Here is a 20459-nt window from a genome sequence, read left to right on the forward strand (position 1 = left end):
CCATCCCCCCCCCTCCCAGTCCCCTCCACCTCCCATCGTGCCCCTCCTCCCGTCATGCCCCTCAAGTCGCTTTAAGAACATTCTCTTCCTTTTGCGCGCAACATCATTTCCCTGGAAAAAAAAAGTGAAACTAAAGGAACAAAGCAAAACCATTAGAATAACCATTCGGCTCTGTACCATTCGAGGCGACCTGCATCTTCAGAGCCAACCTACTCAAAGACCAGCAGGCGGTGGGGCACCAAGAACATAGGCATCCCTTTTAAAATTACCTAAACCTCAGGGTTTCTAGTCACTCGCGCCCAATCTAACCAGCCAATTTTTGCCCGTGAGAGTCAGCATAGTACTCTCGAGGGGAAAAAGTATGTAGTATCAACCAATGTGTACTAAGGAGTTGGAGACCCCTTTAGACAACATTTCAGATCTGCAATACCCAACATGTTATGCTCATGTGATGTGAGCCCATTTCAAGTCTTCGGTTTCTCCTTGCTGCTTTCCGGGGATCCTGTCGAGATTACATTATTGTTCAACCACCCATTTGCTTCGTCCGGGCTTTCAAAAATATAGGGATTTCCTTTATGAAGCAATTTTAGTTTCACTGGATATATTAACATGTATTTAAGACCAGATGTTGTAGTCTCTCTTAGTTCGGAAATGCATATTGCGCTTCTTCTGGAAAAATGGTGTATAGTCCAGATAAATCGCCAGCTTTGAAGATCCGTGCCCTATAGCGCCCCTGTCCCTGGAGGATCGAAGGATCACTTCCCTGTCTCTGAAATTAAGTATTTGCGCTATAATGGGTCTTGGGGGAGCGTACAGCATTGGACGTTGCACCAGTGAGTGGTGCGCTCTTTCTCCCGTAAAGTCCTAGGATTGCTGACTTTAATCTCCTGTAGGAGCATATTCTCAATGTACCGTGTCTGGTCGTTCCCTTCTTCTCCTTCTAGAAAACCCAGGACACGGATGTCATTACATCTGGACTTCACTTCTTCCTGCAGCTCCAGAACTTTTCTCCCGGCCTTCAGGTCTGGTCTTCCACCACCAGGGTCTCCGTTGTAGCTACATTTTCAGAGAGCCGCGCCTCAGTGTTAGTCACCCGCTCAGACAACGAGAGCATGTCCTGCCGCAGGAGCCTGACATAAATTTTCACCTCATCGATCTTGTTTTAGCCGAGGTGCTCAGGGCCGCTGTCGCTGCACAAACTGTCTTCCTGATCTGGCGTTTGAGCCTTCGCATCTGCCATCCGCTCCCCCGCCATAGTCAGAGGACTCCTTCTGCCCCCCCTGACCCTCTTGGTCGCAAAGGAGTTAATTATGGACCTTTTCTGTCCCCCTTTTGTCTTGGGGTCCTGCATCACTAGGTCCTACGCACTATATTGTTAAAAGGAGGGATCAGGGGGTCCGATAGCACCCACTCCGAAATCCTAGCTCCTTCCAGCTTTTGCTATGTTACACAGACACTGCAGCAGGGGGAGCCACCCCCCCACCACCCTCTGTGGATCTATTGGCGTACACTTGAGTGTAGATTCTGACTGCAGGATCTCCAATGTCTCTAGCCAGACCTCCTAAGCTGAACATTTGCCTCTCTTAATGCTACCGTTCCAGACAGACCCTTTGTGTGGTCCGCACAATCGCGCACTCACAGCGGGACCAACGCTTACGCAGCCATGAGCGTTCTACATACTGTAAGGGTGCAGAGGTAAGACTCTGACAGAGTTATAGAGAAAGTCAAGGCAGGGCCAGGGACACCACATCTACTGAATTTAGAGAGCAGATGGATCCTTAGATTGGACAGTATGGACAGAGGCCTCAATGATCAATACATACCACTTTGCACATAAGAAGCTGTTCGTGGATCTGATCTGTTCTCACAATAGTCAGCCATGGATGGAGCCTCACCCTGGGGACCAGGGAACAAGAATGTGACTCTGAACAAGTTTCACACAACACATTCAGTAGCAATACAAATTGTAGCCCAACAGTCATTTAGTCTTCCTGGACCACTCAGCGAGCATTGACTACCAGCACACTATCTCGGTGGGCACTCTCCAGTTCCGGATTGAGTCAATACCATGTACCTGAGTAGCGCCACACCTGCAAAACAAGATTTGGAAAGGGACAGGTTCCCCTCAAACGTATCTGCGAATCAACGGCTGCACAGTCAGAACCGATTTGATCATATGGTCACGCCTCACTATACACACACTTGCATTCACAATCCTCCGGTTCCAGCACTAAGCATGAAGGGAAGCAGCACTCAACAAAAACGGCAACATTGCATGTGAAAAAAGATCGGGGTCAGCTGCCACGCAAACATCTCATTAAGAAAAACGATGCATTTTTTTAACCCCATCCACTGGATACTGGAATCCATTTTTCCAGGCACCAGGGGCTGCTTCATTAGTCAGCCTAAGATGCATGCCTACACACACCCTCCCAATACACTAAGTGGATTGGCTGGGCCCACACTTGCCTTACGTCACACAGACTACCTTGCTGCAGAGCTTGTTTGCCGAGCAACTCCCTGGGGCTCCCAGCTATGACTTCGGTTACGCACGCAGGCGTCGACCCATAGCACCGAAGCACAGGCTCCTGAAGCAGCGGAGTGAGTTTCAGAATATTGTGACACGCCAGTCTACGCCCCTCCGAAGAAGTCTGCTGCACAAGTCGGGCATAGGAACAAACCAAACAGAGGTTCAGGTTTACAAATATATCGTCAATATCCTTTAAGCAGATGTATAGAAAGGGGCTGTGCAAATCCTATATGAGCATAATTAGGGAATCCTGTCATTCTTAGGTCTCCTCACAGATATATTCCTTCTGCACGAGAAACGAAGACAAATGAAGATATAAAAAAGGATAGAGGGTAGGATCAGTGACCCCTCTCCCGTAAAGACCAGAGCTGCACCTCAAAGGGATACAGGCACGGTGAGTCCCGGTGAAAATACTATAGGCACACTGCCATCCCCTCTCAAGTTTGGGAAACTAGAAACGCAAGAAGGCACACACAACTCGGTATACCCTTTTTGTGCTGTCTTTCAGGGATTTATTCATTCATTTGTCCTCCCTGCAACTCTTAATGGTTCATCCGTGTGACGATAGGAGTACTGGTTGCACTGTCTCGGCCATGGCGGCATCGTAGGTACAATCCTGCAGCAACAACCTTTAGTTTCAAAGGCTGCTTTTCCCCCCTCACGGTAAGAATCTTTCTGCCTGAGCAGGGACTTTCTTTTTCGTATTATTACTCATAACCACAGCATGTATATCAATCATTGTATTCATGTACCTACAACACCACGTATTGAATAATTACTCAATTCCTCATTTTCCCCATAGGGTCCTTCAATTCTGCCCCGACGAAGGTGGCCATATTGGATACACCAACCACCGAAACGTGTTTTCCAGCAAGGGGAGGAATCTAGTGGTTCCCGGGTTTAGGAAACAACCAGAGGTTTGCGTGGACCACCAGACTTTCCTCCAGAGTTCTAGTCTCTAGGAGAAATAGTTCCTTTTTTCAGTCTGTGGTCCATCCCCTGCACGTGTAGGCAGACCCAATGAGGGCTCTTCTTCATGAACCAAACTGTTATGAACTCTCCAGTGCAGGAGTTGTTATCTTTTGTTCATCTAGAAATAAGAGACTTGTTTTTCGACTCGGATCATGATACATTCGGTGCTTTAAGAAATATTGGAAATTGATAATCATATCTTTTGATTAGTAACAAGAGGCAGAAATATGTTAGCTTAAGTTTCATCAGTCATTTGTTTCATCAGATTGATAGTTTGTTAGAATCTGTCTTTTCTTTCACTTTGCCTTTTTCACTATACGTGACCAACTCTGGAGTCATGCATTTTCTTTTTACACTGGGTTTCTGTTTACACTTTAATTCACATTTCTTTTTCTTCAAACTTAGGTGGGGTTCTGTTTACTTGTTTCAAGAAACTTCAGCCCCCAGTGGGGCTATTTTGTACTTTGTGCGTTCGTTGAAGTGGACTGTACACTAGAGATTTACCATGATTTGTTTTTTTATTGTTTGAACACAGGACAACAATAATTACTATTTACTATTTTTTGCAAAGCGTTATGGTGTGTTTTTTTTCAGATATTGACTACTTGTGCACAAAATTATGTGATCGGGATCACTTGAAGTCCAGACCCGGAGTTTAATACTTCATAAACATTGCATTACTAAAGGATTTGGAGTATCATTAATTAGCAGCACTTATTCACTTTTTGTTGACCCAACTTGAGTGCCCAGCTGCTTGTCCTACAAGGGCACCCCAACTCTCGGTTTTGCATGGTGTTTATTGTGATTGGCATACACTTTTATTAATGTGAGAAAATGAAAAGAAAACCCTATCTTGCCCTAACTTCAGGTTTCCCTGCCTCAACCAAAATAAATATTGTTCCAGTCAGGATGTCCAAAGAAAAAAGTCCAATGCCCAATGTCAGAATCCTAACTCTGTCCCTCACACTCTAAGTTAAAGTAAATAAAAAGGAGATCTTCGTAGCCCTGAGGATTGAATCCCTTCCCCTGGACAAAGACAGTTCTGTGCTTATCAAGTGTTAGGGGAATATTTCCCCTCCGCAGCCTTCCTCAGGCTTCTGGTACAGTTGCTCAACTGCCAGGGAATGTATCCCCAGCCTCATTCTGGCTTCATGACACAGTTCACCAGTTGGTCGGGAGATGTCAAAGTTTCCCAACTGGTCCTTCTCAGGCTTGTTCTCTTTGGGGTCCCCGACCCTGGCTGCAGATATGGTTCTTTTCCACCAGGCACTGTGACCATGAAGTGACGTGGATGCTCTTCCAAGCCGTGATGGGTGCTTGACCCTGATTGGCAGACCTGGTTTCCTCTTATCAGGCACTGCAAAGAAGAAGAGTGGCTTGGATGCTTCTCCAAGCTGTGTTGGGGTCCCAGACCCAGGTTCTCTTTAGGGTTTCTTGTTCTCACATACAGACTTGGTTTATTCCCCTGCCAAGTACTGTCTGTTAGGTGAGTTTTACTAAACTCCCACTTGGAGGAAAGACGTTAGTAAGCTATCCAGTGGTTTGTACATCCCCAACTCTTAGCATCAGTCTGTACTACTCCGAGACCTTGGTAGAGAGGCAGAGCAGTCCGGTTTATCTTAATAGGAAGATGTAAACTGTAGGTAAGTACACTGAACCTATTTAGTAATGCACATAAAAGAAACACTTACACATACATTTATATTAAAATATAGGTTTAATATATTTACAAGAGTCACTTTTAAATACTAGCACAATAAACCAACACGCCTAGGTATACTTTACACTACTTTCAAAAGGCCACGTCTTAGTTGATAGTTGCTGAACGAGCATGAGTTTGACAGGTCTACTGTATTATCGGTAATAGTGCGCACCCACAAAGTAATACAGTATTGGAAGGGATTGTGTCCTCCGACGTATTCCTCATCTTAGATATCTCCTTCCAGCTCTGCTGGCCTCGGAAAATGTTTCTCTAGAGGCCGCTGCGCGTCGACGTCCTCCGAGTCGATGTCCCTCGACAGCTGCCGTATCGACGTCATCCTGCCTATAAAGGCCGCGCGCAGCGTCCGTTGCTCAGTTCCGTTTTTCCGCACTTACTCAGTGCCTCGGAATACCGTTGCTCAGTTTTGTTAGGTTAAACCTATTTACCTCGAGTTATTCGATCCGTACTCGATGGCTTCTTCGTCGGAACCAACAACTCCTCGATCCGGCTTCAAAAAATGCAGAGATTGTGGGAAAAAGATGTCGCTGACTGACCCTCACAGAGTTTGTCTGTGGTGTTTGGGAGCGGAACACCATTGTTCGGAGTGCGAGGACTGTATGTCCATGACAGCTAAGGCCCTGAAGGAGCGTAGGGGGAAGCTGGAGAAAGGTAAGACTTTTAAAGCTTCTTCTTCTTCGTCGACGAAGTCGAGACATTCGTCTCCTCGTCACCATTCGCGCTCCAGGTCTCGGAGTGGGTCCCATCACTCCTCGAGATCGAAGCACTCGAAGAGGAGACGTCGAAGATCCCCTTCTCCGTCTTCCTCTTCCTCTGTTTCGCCAAAGAGAATCCCTTGCCCCACAAAACATAGTTCCCGGGCTGAATGGGAGGAATTCCGCAAAAATATGATGAGCATCTTCGAGAAAGCGGCCTCGACCCCCTCGAAGACTGCCGAGAGCGATGCTCTGGTCGAAAGACCCGAAGGTCAAAAACACTGCGAGTCGCAGTACCCGGCGAAGGAAACCTCTCGAGCGCGTCTCGAACCCTCGAGTAGGACTATGACCTCCAAACCTTCCTCGAAGGTTCCGTCGACGAAGGTTCCGTCGACACCGAGGTCCCAATTCTGTCGAGGTCATCGAGGCCTCCGCCTTTGTTTTTGACGCCACGCTCCAAGCCTTCGGCGTCGACGACATCGACGTTTTCGAGGCCGATTATGACAAGTTCGGCACCCTCTGCCTTGGAAATGGGGTTTACACCCTTTATGAGTTCAGAACAATTGAGAACTATGTTCTCAATTATGGAAGAGGGTGAATTGTCTGAACAGGAAGACACATTTGAGTTGCAGGGACCTGTAACCCCAATTAGAGAGGAATTTTCCTCTGAAGAACGCAGGTTAAAGGATCTTCATGATTCCTTACATGAGGCAAACGGGTTAGACACTTCCCCTGAGGTGGAGTTTGCTAGGCCAGACCCAGGGGAGCACACTGAAACCCCCTATAGAGCCTTAATGGCCAGGATCACAGAGTTTATGGGGTGGTCTGTACCTTCACAATCTTTCCAACAAGATGACCTCACGGATATTCTTGACAAAGGCCCACAGGAGGATCCTGTGGTGCCTTTTCATAAAGCTCTTCAGAGGAAGATTATGACGAACTGGGAAACCCCAGATGTCGTCCCGGCAGTAAATAAAAAACGGTCTACAAAATACAGGGTATCCTCTACAGACCCGGAGTTTTTGTCAAAACACCCATCCCCAGAAAGTCTGGTGGTACAGGCAGCATCTTCTACCGATGTCAAGACGGCTTATCCTACCGTCCCACAGGACAGGGACGATAAAAAATATGATGCTATGGCAAAGAAAGTTTTTTTCGGCATGTAGCATGGCGTTAAAATCTGTTAATGCTACTTGCACCCTTGCTAGATTCAGCCATACACTTTGGGAGTGTGCTTCTACAGTGGCTGACTGCATCCCGGAGGGAGAAGAAAGGGAGGCGTCCCTGAATATCATACAGGACGGTAAAGACGCTATGTGCGAATCCCTCCAGACGGGCATTGATTCGGCTGACAGTATCAGCAGAGCAATGGCGGCAAGTACAACAACCAGGAGATTTGCTTGGTTGAGAAAGTCTGGTTTTGCCCCAGATGTGCAAGCCAGGCTCTTGAACATGCCATTCGATGGCTCTTCTTTGTTCGGGAAAAAGGCGGATGACAGTTTAGAGAAACTGCAAACTTCAAAAGCAGCAGCAAAATCCCTAGGCGCTGCAATCCGTCAGACACCTTTTCGTCCCACAGGAACCTCTGCGAGGGGCAAGTCCTTTCGCTTCTACTCCGCATTCGGAAGAGGTAGAGGACGACCGGCTCAAAGGGGACAAAGAAGAACTACCCGAGGTGGACGGGGTAGATATTCAAAAGCCGCAGCAACAGCAGGTGCCTCTTTACCATCTGCATCAGCCGCCCCAAAACCACTCTGAGGACTTCCCTCACAGGACACCTGTAGGAGGCAGGTTGACTCAACATCTGGCGGTATGGCAGGCTATCACGTCAGATGCTTGGGCATTGGAAACAGTTGCCCAAGGTTACTGCCTGCCTTTCCTACGCATACCTCAGTCATCCACCGGGGATCAGCTCTCAGAAAGCTCCAGATCCGCTGCTCTTGCAGGAAATTTTGGACCTGCTAGAGAAAGGTGCCATAGAACCGGTACCTGTAGCGGAGAGGAACAAGGGCTGGTACTCCCCTTACTTTCTCATTCCATAGAAAGACGGAGGACTGAGACCCATCTTGGACTTGCGAGAATTGAACAAATTCCTCAGGAAAGACAAATTCAAGATGGTCACTCTTTCTCAGATCCTCCAGACCCTTTAGTTCCAGGAATGGTTGGTATCTCTGGACCTTCAGGACGCTTATTTCCATGTGCCTATCCATCTCAAACACAGGAAATACCTGGGGTTCGCAATTGGCAACTCTCACTATCAATTTCGAGTGCTGCCATTTGGGCTGACCTCCGCCCGAGGGTCTTCACCAAGTTAATGTCGGTAGTGGCGGCAAGTCTAAGGAGGGAAGGGATTCACGTCTACCCCTACCTGGACATTTGGTTGATCAGGGCTGTTTCTTCGGAACAAGCTCAGATCCAGCTAAATCACTTGTGCCACTCCCTTCACAAACTGGGCTTCTCCCTCAATTTAAAGAAGTCACAAATGATACCATCGCAGAGACTCCAGTTCATAGGAGCGATCCTGGACACTTCCCTGGGAAAAGCCCCGCCACCAGAGGTGAGGGCTCAAGATATTCTACAGATGGTTACCAAGTTCCAAGATGCCCAACGTCTCCCAGCCTTCGACTTTTTGAGGTTGCTAGGCCTCATGGCATCCTGCATTTTCCTAGTGCCAGAGGCTCGCCTGAGAATGAGATCCCTCCAGTGGGCACTGAGGACTCAGTGGTCACAATTCTCAGGGAGAATGACAGATCTTCTTCAGGTTCCCGACAGGGTGGCTCGAGACCTTCAGTGGTGGGCCTGTCAGGAGAACATTCTGAAAGGAGAACTGTTTTGGCAACCCTGGCCGGAGATAACAGTAGTCACGGATGCCTCACTCACGGGGTGGGGAGCCCACGCCAACGACTTGACCATCAGAGGTCGTTGGTCTCCATCGGAGTCCAGAGTACATATCAACCTGTTAGAGCTGAGAGCCATCAGACTTGCGCTGAAGGCGTTCCTGCCAGCTGTACAAGGGAAAAACGTCCTGATAATGACGGACAACACGGTGGCCATGCATTACCTCAACAAAAGAGGAGGCATAGGATCACTACCCCTGTGCAGAGAGGCGATGCAGCTCTGGTTTTGGGCAATCCAAGAAGGAATCTCTCTATCGGCAGTTCACCTAGCCAGAGAGAAGAACTTGACAGCGGACGCTCTGAGCAGGCAGAGCACAGTCTCCCACGAGTGGGAGCTAGCTCAGGAAGTCCTTCAAGAGATCTTCGCCCTTTGGGGAACCCCTCAGGTGGATCTGTTCGCCACCAGCCTCAACAGGAAATGCGATCTGTTCTGCTCAAGGGAATTTCCCCCGAGAGGAGCTCTGGGAGACGCGTTCATAGTGGACTGGGAGTTTCCGCTTCTGTACGCGTTCCCACCGGTCCCTGTCATTCCTCAAATGATCAGGAGGTTGAGAAGATTCCGGAGGACTATGATCCTAATTGCCCCAGATTAGGCCAGGAGAACGTGGTACCCGGACCTTCTAGACTTGTCCATCTGCCCTCCAATTCGAATTCCACTCAGAGAACCTACTCTCACAGAAGGGAGGTCGGGTTCTCCATCCAGACATCAAAACCCTCAACCTTCACGCTTGGCTTCTGAAAGGCTGAGGTACAAGGATTGGGACCTCCCTGATGATGTTATGGAGGTGTTGCTTTCGGCAAGGAGGCCAGCAACAAAGTCTTTATACCGCTGCCGTTGGAACAGATTTTGCAGCTGGTGTAGAGAACAGAATATCGACCCTTTTTCATGTGGTACACCAATGGTTTTGTCCTTCCTACTATATTTGGCGAATTCAGGCCTTCAAGTTGGCACCATTAAGGGCTATCTCGCAGCGCTATCCATCTTTAAGCGCACTGCGGAAGAAACATCCTATTTTCAAGTTACCCTTGGTAATACAGTTTCTAAAGGGGTTAACCAATGTTTATCCCCCAAGACCATTCCAAGTTCCCCTATGGGATTTAAACTTAGTCCTAACTTTCCTGATGGGCACACCTTTCGAACCACTCCATTCTTGTTTGTTAAGATTCCTTACCCTTAAAACTGTTTTATTAATAGCACTTACATCTGCTAGAAGGGTGAGCGAATTCCAAGCTCTTTCTTGTAAACCCCCTCATACGATCTTTCACAAAGACAAAGTTGTCCTGCAAGTGAAGCCTAATTTCCTCCCAAAGGTGGTTTCTGAATTCCATATCACTCAGAAGATTACCCTACCATCTTTCTATCCTCCTCCTCATCCGGGGAAAGAGGAAGAGAGGTTACACAGGCTAGACCCTAGAAGGGCTTTAAGTTTTTACATCAGTAGACTAGCCAGGATAAGACAGGCAGACCAGCTGTTTTTAGGTTACACAGGTCACAAGCTGGGGTTACCAATAACTAAGCAGACAATTTCCAGATGGATCATTCTAGTCATTCTGGAATGTTATAAACTGGCAGGGAAAGAGCCCCCTCAAAACCTTAGGGCTCATTCGACCAGAGGTATTGCAGCTTCATCGGCCCTCAAAAGAGGTGTGCCGGTTAAAGACATCTGCGCGGCTGCTACATGGTCGTCTGTCCATACCTTTACACGATTTTACAACTTGGATTCCTCCTCCAGTCAAGAGACTAGTTTTGGAAGGGCTGTACTGCATTCTATTCATCAATAGAAGACAGCATGAAGTCAGTACTCCCTCCTCCAATAATAGAATACTGCTATGGGAGCCTATCTAAGATGAGGAATACGTCGGAGGACACAATCCCTTTGAAGAACAAGTTACTTCTTACCTTGTAACGTTCTTTCGACGGGATGTTCCTCCGACGTATTCCTCATCGACCCTCCCATCCATCCCCGCAATTCTGCTTCCCTTGTTGTTGCAGCTTACGCTCCTTCAGGGTGATTAGTCTTGTCCAGAAAGAATTATTGTGGGCTACAAAACGGAACTGAGCAACGGACGCTGCGCGCGGCCTTTATAGGCAGGATGACGTCGATACGGCGGCTGTCGAGGGACATCGACTCGGAGGACGTCGACGCGCAGCGCCCTCTAGAGAAAAATTTTCCGAGGCCAGCAGAGCTGGAAGGAGATATCTAAGATGAGGAATACGTCGGAGGAACATCCCGTCGAAAGAACGTTACAAGGTTAGAAGTAACTTGTTCATTGCATTTAGTCAGCATACACATATAATATAGTGATTTTTGGGAAGAACAACTGTTAGTCTTATCTTAGCAGAGCTTCTTGTTCTAGGGGCAGTTTCGAGGCACAGCAAGTCGTTTCAAGTCCAAAACGCAACCCTAGCTACAAGTCAGGTGGGAGAGGCTTAAAGTCTTGCAAAGCAAAAGAAATCAAAAGTTCCTGTGGATACTTTCTAGTCTCTAGGAAGGAAGATGGAAGACGGCTTAACCAACGTCGGAGACCCTGTGAAAAGGACTTGCTAAATGGACACAAGCAGCACCTTGAGTTGGAGGTAAAGGGGGGGGGATTACCCTGGACACCTCTATGTGCACTCCAATGCTCTGGAGCGACTTTCTCTAAATAATTGACCAATACCTTTTCACCACAGTACCTTTGGTTAGAAGAATGTGTTCGTGGCTGGATACTCCACAATGTTGCAGCTCAGGACCCGACCTCCACATTCCTTGGTCTGATGGACGGGATCTCTCAGCAGCAGTCTCGAGCGAGAACCTCTGGAACGGCTTTCATCAACTTCTCTGGTCACTCTGCGGTTTTGATGCCTTTTCTGCAACACCAACAAAGGACGCAGTTTTCCCTGGTCCATCTTCTTCGGTTCCTGCACTCCCACACTCTGAGGTGGTTTGGACGAGCTGGATTGTGTGTCTGGAGGGTCCTTGAGGACTTAGCAAAGACTCGGGCGGATTTGGCCTTTGCATGACGATGCACTTTCGAAATGGGCAGCAGGTCTCGTGGTATTGGGCTTCCACAGCTCTGGAAACTCACAGGACTTCAGCAGATGGCTCAAATCAAAGTTCAGGACTGATTGTTCACACCAGTCAAAAGGAAGGAGTCATCCTCTTCAGAGTTCCTCTGTCACATAGAAAACTGGGTAATGACAGCAGTGCTTGCTTCAAACTGTTGCAAAGGGTCTACAGGCGTCACTGGTCGTCTTCATCGGTTACTTCAGTTTCCAGTGGTTCTTGCTTTTCATCCCAGGAGCCTCACCTTTTATACAGTTCCAGCACTCACTCCTCTGCAATCTCTCTAGCAGTTTACTGAAAGCGGCATTTAGCTGTCCAATCGGTTCTATTCAGACACTCTGGCAGACAAAGGACAGGGGGGGGTGGAAAACACCTCCCCCACTTCCTGCCTGCCCAGGCACACTGGAGCTTAGGCGGGGACACCCAATGGTTCCAGCCAAAGGCAAAACGCATACACCGGCCACCCCCTCCAAGAATGGTAGAAGGACTATAATAACAGCCACGCTAGGAATGTTACAAAAAGAAGGAAGCCCCCAAATTAGTACTTGCGTGCTCCCATTGAGTACTACCGAGGCTATGGACATACCTAGAATGTTGTTTATGCGACTAAAAAGTCACAGGAGCAGAGAGAAGGGGCATACTGGTTATCCCGCTGGCACTCCACCTAAGGTGGTGTGTGCCAATCTCTAAGATTATAAAGCTTTAGGGGAGATACTTAGTATCCTTAAGAACTGTAGTTACTCTAGGATAAGAAAAATAATCTCTAAGGAAGGCCCAAATTGTCCCCAGCAATAAGTCCATAAGGAGCTCTGTGCTGTAATAGCAAAATACAGATGCCTTAAATAGGTAAGATAGAGTTCCAGAAGAATTAATGAGTGGAAAAAGTCTCCACTCATTCAGGATTAAAGAGAAAGGTCCAAAAGTCCAGCAGAAAGTGGTGGGAGTCTCACTAGGAGAGGGGATGAAGCATAACAATTATAAATCTCCCCAACACTATCTTTGTTGGTCTTTCTCTCACAGTTCTCTTAATGGTTCACATACAGACTTGGTTTACTCCCCTGTCAAGTACTGTCTTCATCGGTATTTCTCACAGTTCTATTTATGGTTTACATACAGACTTGGTTTTCTGTTCTGCCAAGTGGTATCTCGTTTTAGTTTTCTAATGTCTCTTGACATCATCAGGGTCCCAGACCCAATCACGTGGTTTATTTTTACTTGCTCCCTCAGGTTGTCTCTGCCACACCACTGGGGCCCTGGATCCTCCCCGTCCATCAGCGTACCTTATTTCGTGGTCCGTGATGGTCCAGGTCGTCTCGTACACTTGCCATCAACCATTGGCTTGCACAGCTTCCTTCTTTCGTCTCTGGGCGATGGCGGCTCTGCCGTCCCTGCTTCTTTCTTTCTTGTCACGTTGGACCATTCATCCACGTGTGCCAACCTTCAGGGAGGTCAGCATAGTCTTCCTTGCTATTCGTGCACTGGCTCCGCACACCAGACCAGCTTGACAAGAGACTGCCATCTTTCTCGACACCCCAGTCTACCTCTCTCCTTCCCTGAGCGTACACCATCCTGCGGTTTCTCCAGTACAGGCTTGACACCGTCAAGGCCTTTCCTCGCTTTTAGCTGGGCTTTGTCGAATCGGCTGTCGAGAATCACTAGAATGGGCAAAGTGGTTCTGGGAGGTACTCTGCACCTCCTTGTCACAGTACTGATCCGGTGATGATGTCCGGTGATGATGTTGGTCACTAGAGGTCTTCCTCGTCTCTGTACTGGGTGATGGAATGGTGACAATAACACATGGAGAGGTGTGTGTAGGATGTAGGAAGGGGTGGGGGGGGGTAGGGTCGGGTGAGTAGCTGGTATACTGCGTTTTCTCCAGGTTGTCACTAATCCCATACGGGGTTCCCCTCCCCATGAGACCCACCCACTGAGTACCACCACCAGGGGGGACTCTGGGGTAGCAACCTCACCTCCCTGGCCTCATGGAAAGAAGAAGTGACGACATTGGGTGATTCATCACAATGCCCACTCTCCTAGGTTCCTGTACTGCACCTGGTGTAGGTGTCAGTCACTCCACAACAGCCGAAGCGCTCCGCTGCCATCTATTGCACTGCAGCCCTCTAGTATCCAGCCGCAGCCTATTCTGTATACTGCCCCTCCAAAGGAGGCAAAACTCTTTCTCATCACCTGGATGTCAAACAGGGCACCCAACATCTTCTGTCTTCCAGCAGGACCAACCACCACCGCTCTCAGTATCTCCTGGCGGCCCAGGCTCAATGGGCAGCCATCATATGGAGGGTGTGCTGGAATTGTGCGTCTTGGGTTTAATTGGCCCTATTCAGCAGCCAGACATCTTAGCGTTTCCAAGCGGGTCACACTAGCTCGGTCCCATCTACATGCAAGGCAAGTGTCTCATGTGGAACCATCTATGCTGGTCCTGCAGTCTTACTCCACAGCCTGTCAGCCTCTCCCTAAGCCTGGTAATTCTTGTTCTCTGTGGGCATCTTGCCGACTAAATCTTGCTATAGCAATTAAATGTTAGTACTGTTTCTGAAGGAGAACTAGTCACCCAAGAAATAGGGCTAATAAAATAAGATCAGTCTGATTTATTATGTTATTAGTAAATGGTGAATTTTGACAAAGTATGTCCTGATGGTTTTTATGTATGTTTTCAGATGGAAGGGTCGTCCTTCGAAATGACCTTTTTTGGTGAAGGATACAGTGAAGGCCAGAGTCCAGAACAAGGAAAACCAAATGTCAAAATCTGTACACAAGTGACAGGACCAGGTACTGCACTGTCATTATTACTATAAAGTTTTGTGTTTCTGTTTGGGTCATGTATATGAATAGAGGGAATGTAATTGGCAAATATAATAAAAGCCACTTGTAAAGACTTGTTTTTATGACAGAAATAAGGGTATAAAAGACTGGTACTTGGAATGGACTTGTATATGGTTCATAAAAGAATGCAGTATTTTCAATTGTCCAATATTGAAATGTATACTGAAATAATGAGCTATTTATGTCCACTTCGGGGCCACATACTCTTACAGCCAAGCTCTCCCCCACCTTCCCGACTTAAGGGGAAGTAAGCTCCTTCAGCAAGTCAAGCTGGAAAAGTACTCTAAACGTGCCGCAAAATGAACCTATACAATTTGGAATTTCTGTATGTGAGCCTCACCTTATGTACCCTGGTCCCTTCTTGCCTGCCCCACTGGTCCAGCCCTTTCTTTCCTGCCTAGTAGTCAGGTTGGAAAACTGCTTGCTGCATCCTTTGTTTTGTTGATGTGGGTGAGTTTTTCTGTTCCGTCCTTCCAGGTTGCATTTCAACAGTTGGTACGTTTTTCTTATAGGTGTGTGGGGCGTTTGCCTAGTGCCCTTTTTGAATTTTCAAATAAAAAAAACTTCATTCAATTGCTTTTTGGGGGGTTTAGCTAACATATCTGAACTATGCCTCATTTTACTGCCTGCTTTGCATGCTGCTTGTAACAGACTTCTAAGCGTGCTTCTGGTGCATGTGTACATTTTTGGCTGCTCACCCGCGCAGAGCCTGCGCCAGATGCCTCTGAAATCTGCGTCTGGTGCAGTCGTGTGCCTTATGTACATGAATTGCATCTCAGTCCCTTAGAGGTTGTCTTCAACATATGCAGGTCGAAAGGTACCAGAAATGCTAATGGAACCCATCCTCAACTGATGTGCTGTAGGTAAGAATGCATCTGTACTGGGCTCTGTGCTTTGGCTGGCTTTTCTGTTGCTGTGTGGCCAAATGCTGTCTCACCACTTAGTGGACTGTTAGGGAGAATTCTCTCTTTAGGCTGAATTTCCTAACCTAGTGAGTCCCCCAGCAGCTTTGCTGGATTTCTGGAGTTTGTTTTTTTCTCCTGCCAAGAGTGAGACTCTTTCTCCCACTCTTGGACATGATTTATGGTGTTCCTTTGACTGCTAATGTGTTTTATGGCCTATGGGGTCCTACACTCCATAGGGTCTCGTGCTCTTTTTCTATGTGTGTTTACACTGCACCCTCTGTGCAGTAACACAGGGGTGTCATAGTGACACCACACCATAGACTCCATACCCTGGAACTGACTACTGTCTCCCAGGGCATGTAAAGTCACCATTGGCTTTACTAGTCCCAAATTATTAACAGAAACCAGTACAAACCATCATATTGTGGACGTACTGGTCGGGGCAATTCGATTGCCCCGGGGTCTGTTAGTCGAGGGGGCACGTCTCCGTCCCCCCTGATCGAGTTTTGGCTGGTGGCAGTGGATACTACTTTTTATATTCGACCGCGAATATATTCCTATGGGATTTTACCATTGTTCGAGGCTACGAACTTTAATTATTTAATTCTCATAGCCTCGAACATACCGCCGGTTTATTTATTTAATATTAATTCGCCGGTTGGTATTTTTTGCCAGGACTCGATTCTAAAATGGCGTTTGTGTTCTCTTCTGTGACTCCAACCCAAGTCGAGCCCTTTGTTCCACTTTTTGGCGGGCTTCTCCACAGAAGCCTCCAAAAGTGGTGCCACTCTGTCTGGGTACCACAGGGGGTGTGGGAGGGAGTTTAGGCACCCTGGACTGAGTTACCTTGGTAACTCAAGTCACACTCTTGTGTAATTGGTCCAAGTGGTGAGCCGGCCGGATCACCACTTAGCATGTTTGATTGACAGCTAGGCTGAGTGAATGGGGGTGTGCTGCATAAAAGCAGGGCTTTGGGGACTGGAACTTCAGAAGTCGCCACAGGACCTGAGAATCCGACGCGGGAGAAGCTGAGCCGACCTACCACGACGACACCACCGGTGGAGCCCTGCGGAACCGACTCACCACTTCCCGACGACAGAGAAGATCTCCCGGCTGGAGAGGCTTCTTCCCCTGACTGGTGGGCACAACCAGTTTACCTTCTTCTCTTCGCACCCCAGACCGGCTTGTGGTCGAATTGCCCGTGCCAAGCACCCTGGCAACCGGATAGCCACTTACCACTGGACCGCGAACTAAAGGACCGTTCCTTTTAACTGAACTCCGTGGCTGGTTTCTTCCCTGGCAGTGCAACGGACTCCTGTCTTCCTCCCCGACGAGATCCTCTCTTCTCCCGGACGAAGCACCGACTTGCATCCGCTGCCAGGAACAACTGCCCCCGCTGGAGTATTCTCACCACTTTAAGGTACCGTGTCCGCCAGGCCTCCCTTTCTAAAGATTGCTACAAGGTAATAATAATCCCTTAACCTTCTGGACTAGGCTGGCCGCCTTGACCTTCTAACTGGTCCCTTTCTTTGGTCCAACTCCTTTTTGAACCGTTACAAGACTTTTCTGCACTGCAACCGTGTGACCTTGGACACATTTTGTTTTCATCCTCCTAAAGTGGATCCAGCCTACTTGACTCTAAACTCACGGTGTTACTTTGCCTTCCTCTCTTGTTGTGTTCGTGAAAAAGTGTTGGGATCTGTTTCAATTTATTCTCTGCTTTTCTCTCCCTTTTAAAACAAATTATTAGCGTGCCATCTACGTTAAGCTCTCACCGCTGTCTGAAAATAAGTGGGGCTTTATCCCAGACTTGTCTAATATTCTTCTAAGGGAATGTATATCTTTTAGTGACCGTGTTTTTGAATTGCTTACCATTAGTGCCTGTGTGTTTTTCTAGATGTGGTTTTAAATAAATAATTATATCTCTTTTACACCAAGCCCTGGTCAGTGTTTACTTGTTCTACTATGTTCTTTTGACCTATTGTGAATACTCTGTATACTGCCTAACTCTTCTTGAGGGAAGTCTGACTGCTCAACCACAGCTACCAAGTGAATCTGTGTGGTACAGACTGCTACCAAGTCGGTTTACTGCCAAACACCTGTAGTGCTAAATCTTTTGCAGTGGTCCCAGAGGGAACTGCACAGGTTTCTGCCTAACATGGACTTTCTGGGACTGTTCATGCACTGTTGGTTCCGGAGCTTTTGGGCACACAGGTACATAATGGCCCTACCAATTTGCTTTCTGTGACCACCACCAGTACTTTACCAGACCTCCAGCCCCCCACCCCCCTGCCCCCCCCCGTGCTGCCGGACAAAGTGATTTTGGTACTAAAGAGGGGCATTAAGAATGTCTCATTTTTGTCCAGGTCTCCTGCCGTTGCATTGAAGAGCCTCGCGCTGAATTACCTGAAACATCAGGGGTGGTATTCAGGTCCGTCCTTTGGCGATTGAACACTGCTCCCTTCATAAACCGACTTTGCCATCTTTTCAGTAATATAATCAAAAGTCTACTCACTTTGTGTCTATTCAGTCTTCTGGTATTAGAATGTTCTGCTTCTTTCATAGAGGAAACCCCTATTCAGAGCCTAGTGTTTTCTAAAAGCCCAGTACAAGTACAAGTCATCTAGGGATGATCTAGTGGTAGCCAGGAAAATGATTTAGCGGATTCTACACTGGTTGGTGGGGCTTTTCTGAAAGACAAAGTTGCTACTATTGCAGTGGCCGAGTTGGATGCAGAAAGAACTGTACTCGTAAAATGTGGTTTAGGGTATTTAAACTACAGGACAAAGGCTCAACACAGAAGTCAGAACGGTAAACTGAAAGGACTTGCTAGTTCCAAAGCGCTACGCAAAGTTATGGTCTATGTTTCCTATTGTTAGGAAAGATTATTATTTTGTCCGGTTCCCTCTATAGACCTCTATGGGGCACCCTTCCTTTTGCTATTATTTGAAACCTTCCCGATTTCTGGAGATAAGTGAAGCATTTTTGCTCCACTTACCTTGATAATCTTATCTGTTTTTGGCAAACGAATCGATACCTATGGCCATCAGTGCAGGAGAATTCTGTTGTCAATAGTAAAGTTTTGTTTTTCTTGCACAAATCACCTTATGTGAAGTGTGGTAGGGACACTTTGTGTCCCTGTAACTTTCTTTTTATCAACTTTGTTGTTACTTGCATGATGTGTCCATGATGGGCTGGTGGCAGTGGATACATTTATCATGTTTACTTTTTAATAGTCTCTTGATCTTTTGTATTTTACCGCTTAATGCCAATTAGAGTACCATATACTCTAAAATGGTTGTGCCGCAAGATTTTCACCTGTCCTTTGGCCGTTTTGTAGTTTGAGCTTTTTCCTACCCTGAAATAGCTGGATTTTGAATGTATGGGAAGCCCTTTCCCATGGAAAGCTCCAGCTTTCGCAGGCAAGTGGAAATCGGTGTCTGTGGCTGGATGTGGGGGCTGGGCCTGTCTTGGCAGGGGCTGTCCTGATTGGACAGGTCTGTTAAAGACTTCCCTCTTACTGTCATTATGTTTTGGAACACTTGCAGCTACTTGTTGGATCAAGCCAACACTTGTCCTAAAAGAGACACCTAACCTCCTGAAAATACTTTTATTGGGTCATGGGAGTCGTTGTGGACCATCCCCCTGCTGTTCTACCTAGGGCAAGACTTAAGGTTTTGTATGGCGTTTGCTACTCCTTTATTCGATTACTTACCTGCTCAAGTTTCTCTTTTCACTTGCTTTTCTACACTTGAATCGGCTTGCAACCTATAGTTAAATCTATTTAAAAGTGAAGTGTTGGTGCTCTTAGTAGAGTACACCAAGGTAAATGTATATATTCTAGTAATGAATGCTTTTGTGTGTTACTTACCTGTAAGAGTATCATTCTAAGGCCTAAATAAATAACCGTATTTTTATATATTGTGCTTAACTTGTATTTAGAACACTCTGTGTGTGCTTAACTGAATTCTTCATCTTTCTCACCCTCCCAGGTCTAAGCCTTGCTGCTTATACACACTACCCTGATAATTTGGATAGACAGTGTGTGTGTGTGTCGTTGTTCATCAGAATAAGGTGGCCTCTCAGAATATGTCCAAAGGGCTGATTCTGAAAACTCATCTTAACATGCTGCGTTAAGTATTTCAGTGTCTCCTCGTAGTGAATTAGCAGAACCTCCCATCCTTATATGTGAGAGGGGGGGTCAAGCTGCTATGCACTAGGTTGTTCTGCCTTCTGCATGATGTGCCTCCCAGAGAGTGGATGGAGCGGGGTCTCACAACCCCCTCTAATAGGTGGCATTAGCCTGCTCAGAATATACCTGCCTTCAAACCCCCAACTTGGAATATGGCTTTAACACCTTCAGCCCATGCAGACAGTTCTTGTTTTATCCTCCCCTGTCCCCTCGTCCCCCTTTTCCCCACTTTGTCCTATGGTGCCTGGAAGCACTTCCGGCTGTAGGCACAATACCAATGTCCAATAAATAAATCTATGTAAAAGTATTCCTTGCCAATGATGGTTATGACAACTACCATACGAGTCGGGGAGGCAATTGTGAAGTCGATGTGCGCCTATGTACTTTGCCCTATGATGGATGAAGAAATCACTCTAGAGGAGACAGTGAGCGGTAGAGGTATTTTGGCTCCACATTGGCACCTGAAGCCCTTGGAGCTGCTGTCCCCAATTATCTAACATATAGGACAGAGTTAAGAATCCCTCCCTAAATTGTGCAAGTGTTCAGATGAATGACTCACTTTTCCTGAGTCATCCCTGGGGCAGAAAGAGCAGATCCTCAGGGTCCCTACTTCTCAACTCCTTTCCATTGAGTAGTCATCAGGAGGGCCCTTTCCCATTA

General features: G+C 47.2%; 1 protein-coding gene across 1 annotated transcript in view; it reads left to right on the plus strand.

Annotated features, from left to right (window-relative positions):
* Positions 1–20459, plus strand: part of SCCPDH (saccharopine dehydrogenase (putative)) — a 496773-nt gene that overhangs the window by 402049 nt on the left and 74265 nt on the right. The window contains exon 10 of the mRNA XM_069607830.1: positions 14537–14648. Within this exon, the coding sequence (XP_069463931.1) occupies positions 14537–14648 (112 nt within the window). The remainder of the gene's footprint in view (positions 1–14536; positions 14649–20459) is intronic.

The sequence above is a fragment of the Ambystoma mexicanum genome, chromosome 4q, assembly GCF_040938575.1.
Source record: "Ambystoma mexicanum isolate Mex_15411 chromosome 4q, UKY_AmexF1_1, whole genome shotgun sequence".
In the NCBI taxonomy this organism is placed as follows: Eukaryota; Metazoa; Chordata; class Amphibia; order Caudata; family Ambystomatidae; genus Ambystoma; species Ambystoma mexicanum.